This window comes from Agelaius phoeniceus, chromosome 1, assembly GCF_051311805.1.
Source record: "Agelaius phoeniceus isolate bAgePho1 chromosome 1, bAgePho1.hap1, whole genome shotgun sequence".
Lineage (NCBI taxonomy): Eukaryota > Metazoa > Chordata > Aves > Passeriformes > Icteridae > Agelaius > Agelaius phoeniceus.
This window is the reverse complement of record NC_135265.1, coordinates 2,841,633-2,857,891: the sequence shown is the minus strand read 5'-3', so window position 1 is coordinate 2,857,891 and position 16,259 is coordinate 2,841,633. Positions and strand designations below refer to the sequence as shown.

Genomic DNA, 16,259 nt, shown 5'->3' with positions numbered 1-16,259 from the left:
AAGAGTCATCTTTAATTAGCTTGGGAATTGTCTACATGAATTTCTGCAGAACTAGGCAGAAGGTGTTTATTTCTTTTTCGTGCCTTTTTCACACATTTGATTGTTTCAAAGATTTTTGTTCCTTTTTTTTTTTTTAAGCTACTTTGTGACAGCCAGTCACCTTGGATTTCTTTTTCTTTTGAAATATTTCATTACTGTTCTGATGTGATTGTCCTCTAAGGAGCTTATCCTGTAACTTCCTAAATCCTTCAAATGAAACCAGGACAAGACTCTGGTTCCTTTACTTCTCTTGAATTCTTTTTTCTTCCAAACATATTTCAGTTTCTCCACAACTGCATTCTGACCTAGATTTGTGATACCAGAATTTTCATACCACTTTGAGGCAATTGTTTTGCAAGGTTTGTTTTTGTTCTTTTTTTGAATTATTATTGATTATCAACCCTGTTAATAGTACTGTGACATCACAGAATCATAGAATTGTTGGAAGAATCATAGAATTGTTGGAAGAATCATAGAATTGTTGGAAGAATTCAATTCATGGAATTGAAAGGTAGGAAAAGACTTTTAATTTCATTGAGTCCAGACACCAGCCCAGCACCACCCCCTTGTTCACCACTAAACCACGTTCCTAAATGCCATATCCACATTTTTTTGAACACTTCCAGGGATGGTGACTGCATCACTGGAACTCCACTGCCTTTTCTAGTGCTTTATAATCCTTTCCATGAAAAAACTCATCCTAACATCCAATCTAAACCTCCCCTGGCACAGTTTGAGGCCATTTCTTCTCACCCTGTCAGTGTAGGCATCCAGCTTCCTTCTAGTCCTGGGTAAACTCCTGGTTGTGACACCCATAGGGAAGAGCTGTAAGGATATGGATACTAAAATTTCAGCTCTCAAATGAGGGAAAATAACAAGAAAAAGATGAGGCTCTCCATGGGGCTGTTTTGCTGCATGTGTCCATCACAACTTGTGCTCAGTCCTTGTCTTTGGTTGCTGTGAAGGATCAGTTTCAGCTTTATCAATGTGCAGACACAGGGGTTTCTTTTGGAATAGTCACATTTATTTTTGAATAAACCACTGGTCAGATGGTGTGGGCAAAATCAGGAGAATTTTGCTCTAACAGATCTTTTTTCCTGCTGCCAGTACAGTCGTGTCTCTATCAAAACTTCATTATTGACAACTTTAAAATAAATACGCAGTTTTCCTCAGTCAGAAGCTCCCTTTGAGCCAAACACATCTGAGATCTTAGCAAAGTAAAATACTCTTAAAAAAAAAATCTGAACATGAAAAATAAGAAAAACAGCAAAAATATAAAACCTTTCCCTAAAAACCAGCATTTGTCCATCCATAGGTGAGGACATTGTGATCTGTGATTGAAGATGAGGGGCCCAAAAGGCTGGAGGTGGCCACACATGGCATCCTCTGTCCATCTCTCCCCCTTCCTACCCTACAACTTCCATGACTCCTCCTTTTCTGACACTTAACTCCCAGCCTCTCAAAACTCCACAGTCAAGCTGGAGGCAAAGAACTGAGATGATTTGCTTTTCATCTCATCTTCCAAGGTGCTTCTGCTGCTCACATGATCTTTTCTTCTGCCTGTCTTATCCCAACAACCCTCTTCACTCAGGAACTCATCAAATTCTACCAGGTCTCTCCTGTGCCACTTGACTTTAACCCTTCCTTCTCCTCTCCAAGGAACACTGTGCTCACAGACACCCTAGGCTGGAAAATACTCTGTGGATGCCTTTCCCTGGGGAATGTAATCCTTGTCCTCACTTCCTGCATCCCCTGTTTGTTGGAGGGGTCCAACAGCAGTTGAAAAGATGGGAAAAAACATGAAGAAATAAGCTAAAAAATGTTATCATCTATTTGTCCTGTCTCCTGAGACTGGAATAACTAATTTTTCTGTGCTTCTCAGCCTTCCCCAGCTCCTTACAGACTCCAAATCCCCTCTTTAATTACCTTGTGAATCCCTTCAATTTCCCGGGAGGTTTTCCAGATACTCTCCCCTCTTTCCCACTTATCCAAAAAATTACCAATCACAGATGCAATGTCCTGGGCAGTGTTTAGATGCCCCATCTCTGAGAAGCATCTCCCCACCCCTCCTTGCTCCAGCAGCCCCTGGAAAGAGGAGCAATCTCTCCTGACTACATCTTGGTGAGGCGCAGGACGTTGAGGCGCACGGGCAGGAACGTGGCACCGGAGGCGTACTGGATCTCCCGGAGAACCCCTTCCCACTTCTTCTGCTCCTCGTCATACCTGGGGAGAGACAGGCAGACAATGCTGAGGAAAGGGCTCCTCTCCCTCCCTCCAGCTGTTCTCCATAGGGGTGGCAGCCCACAGGAGTTATTTGGCCACAAGAACTGGCGTGAATTGCAGCCCTGGCGTGCTCTACTCTGGGGGACGTGGATATCAGCACGTGGTCTTGCAGGGGAGGGGATATTTTTCTTCTGGGAGTTGGGTTGATGGCACCAAGGTGGAACATCCATGGTGAAGGACAGCAGGATCCTGCTGAGGGTGCCAGAGCACTGAATTGAGGGACAGGAGCAGCCAATGCTGCACTAGAGCTGTCACTAAGTGCTTTCTGCCTACTCCTCTTGCATGTAAGACTATCTGCTACCCAGCCCAGACTATCTGCTTCCTAACCCAGACTCTGCTACCCAGCCCAGACTATCTGCTTCCTAATCCAGACTATCTGCTACCCAGCCCAGACTATCTGCTTCCTAACCCAGACTATCTGCTACCCAGCCCAGACTCTGCCTCCTAACCCAGACTCTGCTACCCAGCCCAGACTATCTGCTTCCCAACCCAGACTCTGCTACCCAGCCCAGACTCTGCTTCCTAACCCAGACTCTCTGCTTCCTAACCCAGACTCTGCTTCCTAACCCAGACTCTGCTTCCTAATCCAGACTCTGCTTCCCAGCCCAGACTCTGCTTCCTAACCCAGACTCTCTGCTTCCCAGCCCAGACTCTGCTTCCCAGCCCAGACTCTGCTACCCAACCCAGACTCTGCCTCCTAACCCAGACTCTGCTACCCAGCCCAGACTCTGCCTCCTAACCCAGACTCTGCTACCCAGCCCAGACTATCTGCTTCCCAACCCAGACTCTGCTTCCCAGCCCAGACTCTGCTTCCCAGCTCAGAGTCTGCTTCCCAGCCCAGAGTCTGCTTCCCAGCCCAGACTGTCTGCTTCCTAACCCAGACTCTCTGCTTCCTAACCCAGACTCTGCTTCCCAGCCCAAGCACTGGCTGTTCCCAGTGAGAGGAACACTGCACAGATGCTGCTCCACACCAAAGGAGAGTCTGGAACCAGCTCCAGGCAAAATGTCAACGCACAACAAAGCCAAAGGAGCAAGTTTTCCCTGGTCTGTTGCTACGTGAGGCTGGAGAGATCACTGAAGCACCAATGTGCCCTCCAGCACAGCACAGGGCAAAATTCCCAGACACCGAGTGCTGAGCCTGCAGCCTGGTGCTGGGGTGACAACCTCCATCTCACACTGACAGCATAAAACCAGACAGAAATGATCTATTTCATTACTAACATCCCTCCCATGCTCCCTGGGACAGCCCTGGGGAAGGTTTGTCACCTCCAAACGTCGTTGAGCTCTGTTGGCACCAGCTCTCCCGACTCGGTCTCCACCGTGGCGAAGCCCCCGAGCAGGTAGAGCACCCCAGAGAGGCTGACCAGGCTGGCAGAGCTGCGCTCCTGGGGGAACTCAGGGAAGGTGTCCCACCTGCCACGTGAGAGAGGGGACAAGTTCAGAATCACAGAATCACAGAATAATGAGGTTGGAAGAGACCTCTAAGATCATCGAGCCCAACCCATGCCCCAACACCTCAGCCAGACTATAGCACCCAGTGCCATGGCCAGTCTTTTGTTAAACACATCCAGACATGGTGATTCTACCACCTCCCTGGGAAGACCATTCCAGTACTTTATTATTCTTTAGGTGCAATTTTTTTTCCTAATATCCAACCTGTACCTTTCCTGGTGTAGCTGGAGGCTGTGTCCTCTGGTTCTGTCAGAGACCAACCCCACCTGTCTGCAGCCTCCCTGCAGGAGTTGTAGAGAGCAATAAGGGCACCTCTGAGCCCCCTCTTCTCCAGGCTAAACAGCCCCAGGTCCTTCAAATGTTCCTCAAAGTTGGAGCATCCTGGCCACCCCCATGCTGAGGATGGCCTCAAATCAGGATTCAACAGCTGAGCTCACTAGGACAGATCCAGTTGTGCAGGTCAAGGTGGTTATGGGACCATACCCTGGCTGCTTTCAGGGAAACTGTTCCCATCATCATCGTTCAAGTTTGTTTTGCTTTGGGTGCATGGGCCAGTTTGTCCCAGTGCTGGGGCAGCAGCTGCAAGAGTCACCCAAATTCTGAGGGTCTATTGTGTTGGGTGAAGCCCCAGCGAACCCAAGGATGGCAGAGTGGGTGAAACCACATTGAGGACGAGCCTGAGATGATCCCCAGCCCAACCACAGTGGCTTTGGTGATGCCCAGCTCTCTGAGGAACCATAGAACCCTCGAATGGCTCGGGTTGGAAGAGACCTTAAAGATTATCCAGCTCCAGCTCCCCTCCCATGGGCGTATAAACTGGAGGAACTGACATCAGGAGCCACAAACAAACTCCAGAATGGCTGGAATTTGCTGAGCCTACACCTGCACCTACTCCTGGTGTAACCACAACTCAGGACATACTTGTTGGTGGCAATGTCATAGACCTCCACGGAGTTGGTCAAACCAGAGTCAGTGACACCAGCTGCCACGTAGATTTTGTCCTTGTGCACGGTGGCCCCGAACAGGGAGCGGGCAGTTTTCATGGGAGCCATTTCCTTCCACTCAAACTTGGCTGGGTTGTAGACACACATCTTCTTCAGGCACTTCCTGGAGAAAAAGGAGAGGGAAAAGGAGCCTTGATGGCTTTCCAAGGGGTGGTTTTGCTCTTGGAGGGGTTTGGGGGTGTCTGCTGGGAAGAAGGTGGGGTGCCTAGGGAGGATTTTGCTCCTTCACATTGACTTTGTTGGGTGTGCACCCAAGGATGTCCCTGCCTGGAGTCACCACCTGTGTGTGTAACACATCCCCTCCTGCTGTACCCTTGGACAGAAGTCCTGAGAGCTCAGCTTGGTGCTCACACACCTGGATACAGGTCCAGGCAGCCCCTTAGGACCTCTCAAAGCCTTCAAGGCTTTGATTTATTGCTCCTGATCCACCGTGATGCTGCCAAATATCCTCAGTGATGCTCCTGTGGCCAGGTGGGCAGTGTGAGGATGTTCACATCTTTCAGACCATAGCCCTTCCCGAGCAGGACCAATCCTTGCTGGACTGTGGAATGTTTGCTCTGCAAACAGCCACATTTGTGCCCTGCAAGGCAGCCACTGTGATGCTCCTGAGAGAGGCTTTTCCTGCCGAGCTCATCTCCTGCAGGAGGGTGGGATGGGGTCAGGGTGGATCAGGTTTTTCCCTCCTGTTGCAAATACATGTCTGGATTTGGCTATGGTGACCACTCTGCTCCACAAACCCACGACAGGACACCCTAAAAGTGAAGGAGCTTCTTGCTCTTCACTGCCTCTCCCAATCTGAGTGACATTTGGGTTTTTTTTGTGGTTTGATTTGGAAGGATCTTTGAAGAACATCTCATTGCAATCTCCATGGGCAGGGCCACCTTCCACTGGACCAGTTTCCCTCAAAGCCCCCTCCAGCCTGCTTCCAGGGATGGGACAATACATTCTCTCTCCTGAAAGGACACTGCCATCCTCCTGATGTCCCTGTTGGCCTCCTAAGGTTTTGGAAAGGGCTGCAGGCACAGAGGTGAGCAGAGAGGGGAGGATCCACATCTCCCATCCCATCCAGCCCTCCTTAAAGCAGGCTGAGGAGGTACCAACGCTGCATTCCCACTGGTGTGAGGGATTCCCTCCTCGATTTTCCCTTTCTTTTTGACTTACTTGTCACTTCCTTTGCCCCCAATGACGTAGACAAGGTCCTTGTGTGATACCACTGCGTGGCCATAGACTGAGTAGGGAAGGGGATCAGCCTCACCCCACTTGAAGGACCTGGAAAAGATGGGAAAGAAAAAGATGGGTCAGAAAAAGATGGGAAGCAAAAGGATTTGTAGCTTGCTGGATGACACCTAGAGGACATGACATTTCCCAGGCCTAGAGGTGAGCACAGGGTTGGACTCAGTCTCAGAATCACAAGGTCTGTAATGGGAGACAGGCTCAGACAATAAATGCCTAATGATCCTAAAAATAATAATAATGACCCTAAAAATAATAATAGTTATCCTTTAAAAGGATGACAGTAAAATAATAAAATGAACAGATTATTTATGCTAATATCCATTGTTTTCTTGAGGTCTTCAGGTAGGAATAGGGAGCAATAATGACCCCTTGAACCCCTTTTTCTCCAAGCTGAGCCCCCCAAGTTCTTTCAGCTGCTCCTGGTGCTCCAGACCCTTCCTCAGCTCTGTTCCCTTCTTGGGGCTCACACCAGCCCCTCAATGTCCTTCTTGTCATGAGAGGCCCAAAACTGGATGCAGGATTTGAGGCGCAGCCTCGCAGTGCCCAGCACAGAGGAATAAACTTTTCCCTGGTCCTGCTGGTCCATCCAGGATGGATGGATGGATGGATACAATCCACTGCCCCTCTTGGCCACCTGGGCACATGGCTGGCTCGTGTTCAGCCATGTTCAATCAGAATAATAACCAAATAAAAGCAGAGATAGAATGGCGCTGATCACATCTCTACCAGCTCCAAACTGACACTCAAACCACCCCCAAACACTTAGTGGGGGCAGACAAATTCTTTCCCAGAGTCTGCAGGGGCAGATAAATGCCCTGCTCTGTGGGAATGGAACTGGTTTCAAATCTCTGCCTATAAAACAGACTTGGAAGCACACACATCTAAATATAGACCAAGAAAAGGCTTCTTGGTGCCTGCTGCTCTGTCTCTTTGGGGCAGAGAGCAGCAGGCTTTGGAAGTTTCTGTCTCCTGAGAGAAGAACAGGATGGTGCCTTTTAATAAAGCCCATGAGCTAGCATGGGTCAGAGCCCATTGTCCAAAAATAATTGGATATTAAGCCTGATATCAATCAGGATAAGCCATTCTGTGACACATCTGAAAAATTTAAAAACAAGCTTTTCTGTTCAAACAGCTTTTGGTGAGACCACAGTGAATGCCACTGATCCTTTAATCAATGGGCAAGAGCAGGAGATTTAGCAGAAGAAAAAAACCACCTCTGTACATCTCACGTGAACATCTACTAATGTCAATCCCAAATAACAAAATATGCCCATAAAGGCTTCCCTCTCCAGGAGGCTCAATAAAGGGAGCAGCTGGAAGGAGACAGCTCAAAGCCCCAGGGCACAGCTCGAGGACAGTCCCAGCATCCTCATACAGAGTTCAAGCCCTTCTCCCAAGCCTTTTGACCCATGGCAGCTGCTCCATTTCTCCTCCAAGGAACACTCACAGGCGGTCGTAGCACAGCACTGAATCCAAGGTCTTCTCTCCCTCCTTCAGTTCCTTCCCTCCAACCACAAAAATTGAGTTTTCTGCCTCCCCCAGACCAAAAAGGCAGCGAGGAGAGGGCAGGGGGGGCATCCCCAGCCAGTCTGCATCCAGGTGGTCGTACTGGAAAGGAACAAATGATCATTAGTGTGTGTCCATTTGATTAGCAAAAATCAGGGTCCAGAGGTGGAGGACAAAGTGTGTTCCCATGTGCAGCTTGGTCACCCCAGCAGCACTCCCTGCAATGCTCCTGTGGCTGTGCCTTTGTCAGCTGGAGCAGGATGGGAGATCTGAGAGCAAACCCAAGTCACAATTTGTACGATAAACCTTTTATGACAAGGCATAAGAGCAGAGATGGGTCTGCAGCAACATTTTCTGCTCTATTCATCAAATCCAGGTCCTTACAGAATTATGTTAAAGTTGGAAAATGCCTCTGAGATCATTGGGTCCAACCTTTGATCGATCCCCTCCTTGTCCATCCCATGGCACTGAGTGCCACATCAGGCCATTTCTTGAACACCTCCAGGGATGGTGACTCCACCACTTCCCTGGGCAGCTCATCTCAATGCCTGACCACATTTTCAGTAAAAAAATTCTCCATCATGTCCAGCCTGAACCTCCCTTGGTGCAGCCTGAGGCCTTGTCCTCTCATCCTGTCACTGTTTGCCTGGGAGAAGAGGCCAACTCCACCTGCTCCAGCCTCCTTCTAGGGAGTTGTGGAATAATAAGCTCTCTCCTCAGTCTCCTTTTCTAACTCGGAGCTTGGAACAAGCCTGGTCATCTTTGGGTGAGAGGCTTCTTGCTGCACTTGCAATGGATTGTTCCTGGGACTGGAGGAATGGAAGCATTTCAATCCTAGAAATTCTCCTGAGCCTTTTCAAGCATAGAAAACACCTCACAGTATTTCATCCTGGCATTTTCCATCTCTGCCAGGTAACAGGGTGCTGCCAGCAATGTTGGCTACACAGATAAAGTGTGCCAGAGCAAGCTGCTGGATCAGATCACCAAATCCTTGGACATCTGTAGATCAAAGCAATGCCTCGCCTCCCACCCGAAAAAAATTAAAAAAAAAAGAAAAATTCTTAGACTAAAGACTCTGAGCACTGTGCCTTAATGGGAATTGGGAAAAAAAATTATTATATCTTGATAGAGGAGGGAGGGATGTCTTGCAGCCAGTTTTGTGGGGCTGCAGGATGAAGCTGTGACGCAGCACTGCCTGGAGCATTGTTTGCCATGGGCTCAGGCCAAGGAGCTCCAGCCTGATGGGTTGGCTCCAAAGACTCGCCCTCAGCTGGGTGCCTGTGGTTTTTGTCTCTTTGTAAGCTGTGGTCCACACATGTGTTATTTATAGTGCAACCCTGAGCAGCTCAGTCATCGGGGTGGTTCCTGCTTCTTGATGGGTTCAGCATTGTTTTCGAGTCATAAATCTTGCAAGTGACAAAGAAAGGATACCCTTTCCCATCTGAAATGTCAATGGAATCATTTTGCTCCTGCCAAAATCTGCAAAGCTCCTGGGATTTATCAGCATTTTTATATTTTGGTGCCTGTCCTTAAATCTAAATTATCCCTGACCTAATGCACCCAGCTCCAGCAGGGAGAATGTGAAATTTGGGGGGATAGAAAGAGTCAGAAGGTGTAGGGAGCTGTGGCACAGTGGCTTGTCATAGAGCTGCATGTCTAAATGTGTCATTTGAGCTGAAAAAAAGGGCTCCAAACCTCTCTTGCTCATACAGCAACTTTGAGCTACAGAATTACACTGATGTAATAAATTAAACATTTGCAAACTGATGGCGCTCTCCAGTCCCAGGGTTTGTCTGATTCTCCCAAGCACAAATGACATGGTGATGTGTGAAGAGACCCTTCTTGTGGGGAAGAGCTGAAACTGGCCCCACGATGCTCAGGACATTTGCCACTGAATTAGTGGCAAACTGGGAGCTGAACAGAGAAATCTTGCTTTGTTTGCAGCTCAGAACCACACAGTACTTTGAGGGGAAGGACCACCAAAGGTTTTTCATGCAATCCACATGTTCAAAGGGACACAGGTTTGGAGTTAGAGCAGTTTCCCAGGGCTTTGTGCAGCCAAATATTAAATATTTCCAAGGATGCTGCCCCACCCCTGGAAGTGTTCAAGGCCAAGTTGGATGGAGCTCTGAGCAGCCTGGTCTGGTGGGAGGTGTCCCTGCTTATGGCAGGGGTTTGGAACTATGAGATCTTCAATGTCCCTCTCAGGATTCCATAGGATGGCCTGCCAGGCCATTCTATGATTCTGTGGAGGTTCTGTGAGGTCTCTGGACCCTGCTCCTCCTCTGCTGGGAAGATTGATCCTTAGGCACAGGTTTGGCTGAATGCATTGCCCTGCTCTTCACAGCTACCTGATGGGGCTGCCCACACCTTGGTCATCATGGACTGTCCAGTGCTGTATCTCAAACGGGGCACCCCCAGCACTTCCTCAGCTTTCCCACTCCCTCCTGCTCTATAGGGCTGGGGTTTCTTCCTCCTGGCTTCTCATTCCCTGGGCTTCACCCCCTGCCCCTTTCCAGGTGAGGACAAGCCTGGTCCCTGCGTGATGTGCAGCCCCACTGATGAGGGCAATGAGTCAAGGCTGGGATCAGGGCTCTGTGTCCCAGCTTGGCAACCACCCTCCTTTTATCCTTTCTGCCTGGAGATGTTATTGTTTTTCCCAGAAGATGCGAGCCTGAGACACGTTATTGTTTCTTCCCAGAAGATTTGAGCCATGGAGAGGAACAAAAAAAGGATTTCTGGGTATGGGAGGAAGAATAGAGGATTTACTGGATTCCTTGGGGTCAGGAGGAAGGGCAGGAGCCTTGTGTTAGCTGTCTACAGGGAAAGAAATCTGGGCTGCAGCCCAGGCTGGGGCTCAGATTGCCTGCACAGCTCAATCCAGTCACAGTTGGGTCACTGCTGAGTTAGAACAGCCACTTTCCCTGAGGGGTATCCCCAAAGACAGCTCGAGGTGGTTTCCCCCTCTCAGGGTGGAAATGGCTGAGGCAGAGACTCTGAGCTGGACCAAGCCCATCTCCAGGGGCAGGACAGCACTGGGAATGGGGCACGTTGGGAGGCAGGGACATGCCCTGTGTCCTTGGGGTGTTTGCTCTGTGGCTGCAGCTGCTGCTGCTCCTTAGGACAGTGAATTTGGCCCAGCACCTGGCAGCGTCACCCTTGGGTTTTCCTGGGGTTCATAACCAGGGAAGGCAGGGGATGCAAGGTCTGATGCCACAAACCTCCCAGTTTGTGAACCCTGTGGCAGCCAGGGCTGGGCCAAATTTATTGTCCTAAACAATCCTCTCCTCAGGATTTGAATCAGGAAGGCTCATTCCTATTTCCTACTCCTTCAAACCTTCTTCCTCAACTACCACAACCACCCCTCAATGGCATCATCCTTAAAAATAAAGGGAGAAGAATCTTCAGTAAAGCAACCCAGATCATTCTCCTTCATTAACAACTTTAACATCACATGACAACAAATAATATGGGAGTTAAAGCTTGGTGATGTTCCCAAGTGGTCAAGAAACAAAAGACAAAGGTAGTACCTGTAGGAAGTAGGAGCTCATGGGATCCTCTTTGTTGTCCTCGTTGTAGTACAGTCCTCCGACGATGAAGATCTGATTCTCTTTGGTCACCAGACTGACGTGGTTCTTTGGGATTTGAGTAGACAGGGAGGCAAAATAGCACTCGTTGGCATTGGGGTCATAGGCCACTGCTCCACTGTCGCTCACCATGAAAATAAGGTCCTGGAGGAACATCCCAAAGCGCATGGTGTCGTTCAGGATCCCAGGGAGAGCATCCTCCTCCGTGTCCTCCCCTTCATCCACTGCTCCATTGACAACATCCTCCTTTGCTTGATTCTCACTGCTCTTCTTCACTTTCTTCTTCTTCACCACGGTGAACTTGCCTTTCTGGGCGTCCTTCACCATCTGCAGCTTCTTGAGCAGCTCGGGGCTGGACTTGACCAGGGCGTGCTTCTCCACGTGCTCCCTGATGAAGTCGCCGGGCATGAGGCGGAAGCGGACGCTCTCGAAGATGACAGGCAGGGCCTTCTGCCGGCTCTCGCGCTCCTTGGCCCCCGCCCACTTCATCACCACCTCGAAGACGCTCTCCTCCTTCTCCACGTTGAGGGAGTCGCTGGAGATGATGGCGATCAGCTCGTCGGGGGAGAGCTGGTAGAACTCCTCGTCCCGGGAGACCAGCGCGAAGCGGTCGCAGATGAAATCCCGGGCGGCCACGGCCAGGCGGGCGCAGTCCAGCATCAATCCCAGCCGGAAGATGGCCAGGCAGTTGCTGAGGCAGAGCCTCTTCTGCAGGAAGGACACGCACACGGTGAAGATGGAGGGGATCTGGAACATGTTGGCCACGGAGAAGATGTCCTGCACGTTCTGCTCGGTGATCTCCAGCTCGGAGGTGTAGATGTAGTGCAGGATCTTGCCCATGACGTCTGGGTCGACATCTTCCAAGCTGACCTCCCTCTTCTTGCTCTCTTCCATGTCTGAGAGGAACATGGCCCGGAAATAGGGGCTGCAGGCTGCCAGCACCAGCCGGTGGCAGGGAAACTCCTTCCCTTTCACTTTTAACACACAGTCCAGAAACTTATTGTGGTCCAACATGTCTTTGAGTCCGTCCTGGAGAAGAGTTTGCTGGTAGAGACGCAATTCTTCCACTTGATCAAGAGGCAAACCCATGGTGGCGAATAACCACTCGTTCTTCGCCCCAGTCCTTCTTTTATGGATAAATATTGGTGGCTGTACCTAAACCTGAGTAAAGAAAGCAGAGCTCACAGCCTCACGGGCTTCCAGACCGCTGGCACACTGGGAATGTGAAACCTTGCTATGCTCCCAGCTGTCTGTGCACTTCAGCTTCCAGCTCGGGGCTTTATATATAGACACAGCACTGCAGGGCTTAAGGAATCCATAGTGCAGCATGTGTAAGCCGATCACCCTTTAATATGACACATTGGACAAGGAGGAAGGGAGGGGGGCCGGGGGAACAGCTGTAATTCCAGCCCCAGGAATTCAGGAAGGGCCTGTCAGCTCATGAGTCACCGCGGGGAGAGCAGCAGGTTTAGCTGCTGTGACACCACAGGGGACACCCATGGGCTTGGGAAGAGGACTCTGGGTGAATCTAACAGCCCGATTTGCTGTTTGGGTCATGGGTGGCAAGGCTGGGGCTTCCTCCTGATGATGCTCTGAAAGTGCTGGACCTTTAGCTGTGCTAAAAATAGGCCATGAAGTCCAAGCTGGAAGGATGTGCTAAGGGAAGGTCTTGTGTGGGCTTTGTGGCATCCCCAGCTCCAGCCAGCTCCCACCCAGGGCTGCTTTGCTGCACGGGTTTGTCCTTTATTCTCCTCTGGAGTCACTTTTCAGGGGTCTGGAAATGGAGTTAGAGGTGTTTATTTACAGCCCTGTGTGGGATACGAGATCTGTGCTGGAAGTTCCTTTAAAATCCTCACTAAAGCAGGAGATTTGAGGACGGTGGGAGAGGAATGGCTCTTTTTCCCTGCAGTAGGTGGTGGAGTCTCCATCCCTGGAGGCATTAAGGAAAGACTGGACACAGCACTCAGGGCCATGGTCTGGTTCAACCACAGGTTGGAGTCAACCCCAGAGCTCTTTTCCAGCCTCACTGATTCTGTGACTCTGTCCTACATGCAAATGGGCCCCAGTGGCACAGTCTGTGGGCACCTTGGCACCAATAAATCCATCCTTTCCAGATCCTGGTGACTGAGAGAGTGTCTGAGGCTGGATAGAAATAAAGGAAATGCAAGGGTGGGCTCAAACTCACAGATTAAGACATCTAAACACAAATACCTTATAGTAAACTGAGGGTCTCCTGCTCAGGCCTTCTGGTTGATCGTTCCCCTCTGGATGAAGTCTAGAGGCACAGCAGGGCAGCCTGGCCTGGAGCTGATGCTCCAGGGTGGCTGAGCTCTCCAGCAGCTTTTGTGTCCTGCTTGCCTACCCATGGATGTCTAGGAAGTCCCCTGGGCCCTGAAATGGCCAGTCCAGGTCCAGCTATTCCCACAGAGCTCACAAAGAAGCAAATTAGTTTTGACAGACATGGGCGAGCAGAGTAGCTCTAATTATTTATACCCATAGTAAAACTTGCACATGAATCTGTTTTATCTCTTGCTGTGGACCCTCTGGGCTGTCTGACGCTCAGTGATGGCACAGATTTAATTAACGATTTAATTAAGTCTATGAAAAAATATTAGCCATTATTCTTGGTGTGTTTAAAGCCACACAACCCCTTACCCTGGCAGGGATGTGCTCATAAAAATTGCCATGATGGTCATCTCTACAAGAGGGAGGGAGCTGTTCCAGTATGAAGCCCTTCTGTACTGGTGTGGTTCCAGCAGCAGCTGGGAGGTACCAACAGAGCAGGGAAATAATCTCAAGCAGTTTTCAGAGCTCACATCATGAGCTCTCCTGTGCTGCTCATCTGTGCCAGGCCCAAGCTCCAAGTGCTGATCTTTGAACCGGGTCAAACTTCAGGAATTTTTGCTCCCTGACCTCTGGGGCTGGACACCCTCTCCCTCCCCTCTCTGCCCCCTGTGCATCAGCTCTGTGCCATCCCAGGTTTAATCCTGTGTTGTTGTGCCACCAGCTGGGATTTCCCCCCTCCCTCTGCCTTTAATCTCCCTTGAGCCCTGCCTTGTTTTCCTTTTCGTGCTGCTGCCAGCTGAGTTTTGCTTCCTTATCCCCCACCCCAAGGGGTGCCACTGCCAAAATTCAGCTGCAGCCCTTCCCAGAGGAGCTCTGGGACCTGCTGGGTCTCTGGCATCTCCCAGGCTGGTGGCTCACCCAGGGAAAGGGCCCTGTGCTGCTCCCAAACCTGCCCTGGGGACTCCCAAGGGCTGCAGCGGCTTTGCCTGGAGCAGCTCCAAGGCTTGGGGAAGCAGCCCTGGTTTTCCAAGAGCCTGGGTGCACTGTGCCCCAGGTCTGACAGGGCCACAGCCAGGGATTTCCAGTGACCAGTGGATTCCCAGAGTCATTAAATGCGTCCCCAAGTGGGCAACAGTCCCCCAGGACATGGGAGGGTGTGGAGGTCCTGGTTTCATCTGGGAGAGTTGATTTTCCTCCTGCAGTGCTGTGCTTTTCCTGATTTAGTCTGAGGATAATGCTGATAACTCACTGATATTTTGGCTCCTGCTGTCATCCTCACCCTGAGTCAGGATTTTCCATCTCTCACACTCTGCCAGGGAGGAGCTGCACCAAAAGCTGGGAAGCAGCATGGCCAGGAGAGCTGACCTGAGCTGGCCAGAGGGATGATCCACACCACAGAACATCATTTCCAGGATATAAACTGTGGAAATTACCCAGAAGGGAGCCAATTTGCTGTCTGGGGACAGGCTGGGCATCAGCCAGTGGGTGATAAGCAATTGTTGTGCAGCACTTGTTCCTCTTGGCCTCTGTTGCTCTTTCTCCTCTCCTTGTCATTACTATTATCATCATTGTGTTTTGTTTCAAATGTTAAACTGTTCTTATCTCCACAGATTTACCTGTTCACCTTTTCTTTCTGGTTCTCCTCCTTATGGGGTGAGGGGGAGTGAGTGAGTGGGATTAAACCACAACAGTGAGGATACACAGATACATCCTAAAGGGATGCAGTGCTGCAGGATCACTCCCACCCATACAAAATGTTACAACAAAAAGGATGGAGGAAGGAATTTCAGCCATGTCAGGCTGAACAAGGAAGTGTCCAATGTAAGGCTGTTAAGTGGGATTTGTAATTAAAATAAAAAATTGCTTTTCTTGGCTTCTTGGTGGAGTTTTATGGAGGGGCAGGCAATAATCAGAGCAAATGAGTGGATAAACCCCATCCTACAGAGACATTCAGTGAGGGTGGGGGTGTCCTGTGCAAGGCTGAGCTGGTTGAGACAGCACCAGGGGGCTCAGACCTCCTGGGCTTGTCAGATCAGCAAAAGCTGAATGGAAAACTCCTGGAAAAGGAGGGCAAAGCCCAAATTCTCCCATGAACTGTCTCTAACAGATCACTGGCTGGGTTGGTGTCTAAGATTAGCTCCTTCTGGCAGCTTCAGCAGCTGCTGGGTAAATATAGCCTCTTAGTGGATGGGCTATTTTCTCTCCTGAAGTGTCCCAGTCAGGAGGGCAGTGCAGAGTCACTGGGCTTTGCCATGTGAGTCACCCACTTGGACACTGGGAGCTGACTCTGTCCTCCCAGGCAGCCACAGAGCTGAGCTGAGCCACCCCAGGGACAGAGCCCGTGGTGACAGCAGCTCAGGGAGGTGCCACCTGTGCAAGGACACCCCCAGAGAGGGCAGGGGAGGAAGCCAACCCTGCAGGAAGCACACGGTGGCAGAGCTGGTCTGATGGAAAAAGTAAATCTGAAATAACGGAGATGCCAAGAAACACCCATGAAAAGTCCAGCAGTGACAGATGTGCCAAAAAGGGATGTGACAAGATGCCACCAAGGCACAATGCCTGCCCCTTACTCCCAGCACTGTTGGTCAGGCTCCCAAAAGTAAAACCAACCTGGCTTCTAACCCAAAGCCCACATGGGTGAAGTTTGCTGGCCACAGGATCAAGATATGTACAAAAGCAGCATCAAAATAAAGGTGAATATGAATCCAGTGCAGCTCAAACTCCAGTCTGGTGATGACACCCAATAGTAGAGTGAAATTAAAGGTGAATATGAATCCAGTGCAGCCCAACCTTCAGTCTGGTGATAGCAAACGGGTTTCTGCTGAAGTCACAAATGTCTTGTGTCACTTTTTTGGGGGGAGCAGGC

General features: G+C 50.2%; 1 protein-coding gene across 1 annotated transcript; it reads right to left on the bottom strand.

Moving 5' to 3' along the window:
• Positions 1–1,041: 1,041 nt before the first annotated feature.
• Positions 1,042–16,233, bottom strand: KLHL40 (kelch like family member 40). The gene is made up of 6 exons (XM_054644295.2): positions 11,051–16,233; positions 7,462–7,622; positions 5,940–6,047; positions 4,696–4,881; positions 3,589–3,735; positions 1,042–2,262 (listed from the first exon to the last, which is right to left on the bottom strand). Exons 1-6 carry the CDS (start codon positions 12,194–12,196, stop codon positions 2,151–2,153), a joined length of 1,860 nt encoding a protein of 619 aa, XP_054500270.1. The 5' UTR covers positions 12,197–16,233; the 3' UTR covers positions 1,042–2,150.
• Between the last annotated feature and the right edge of the window lie 26 nt (positions 16,234–16,259).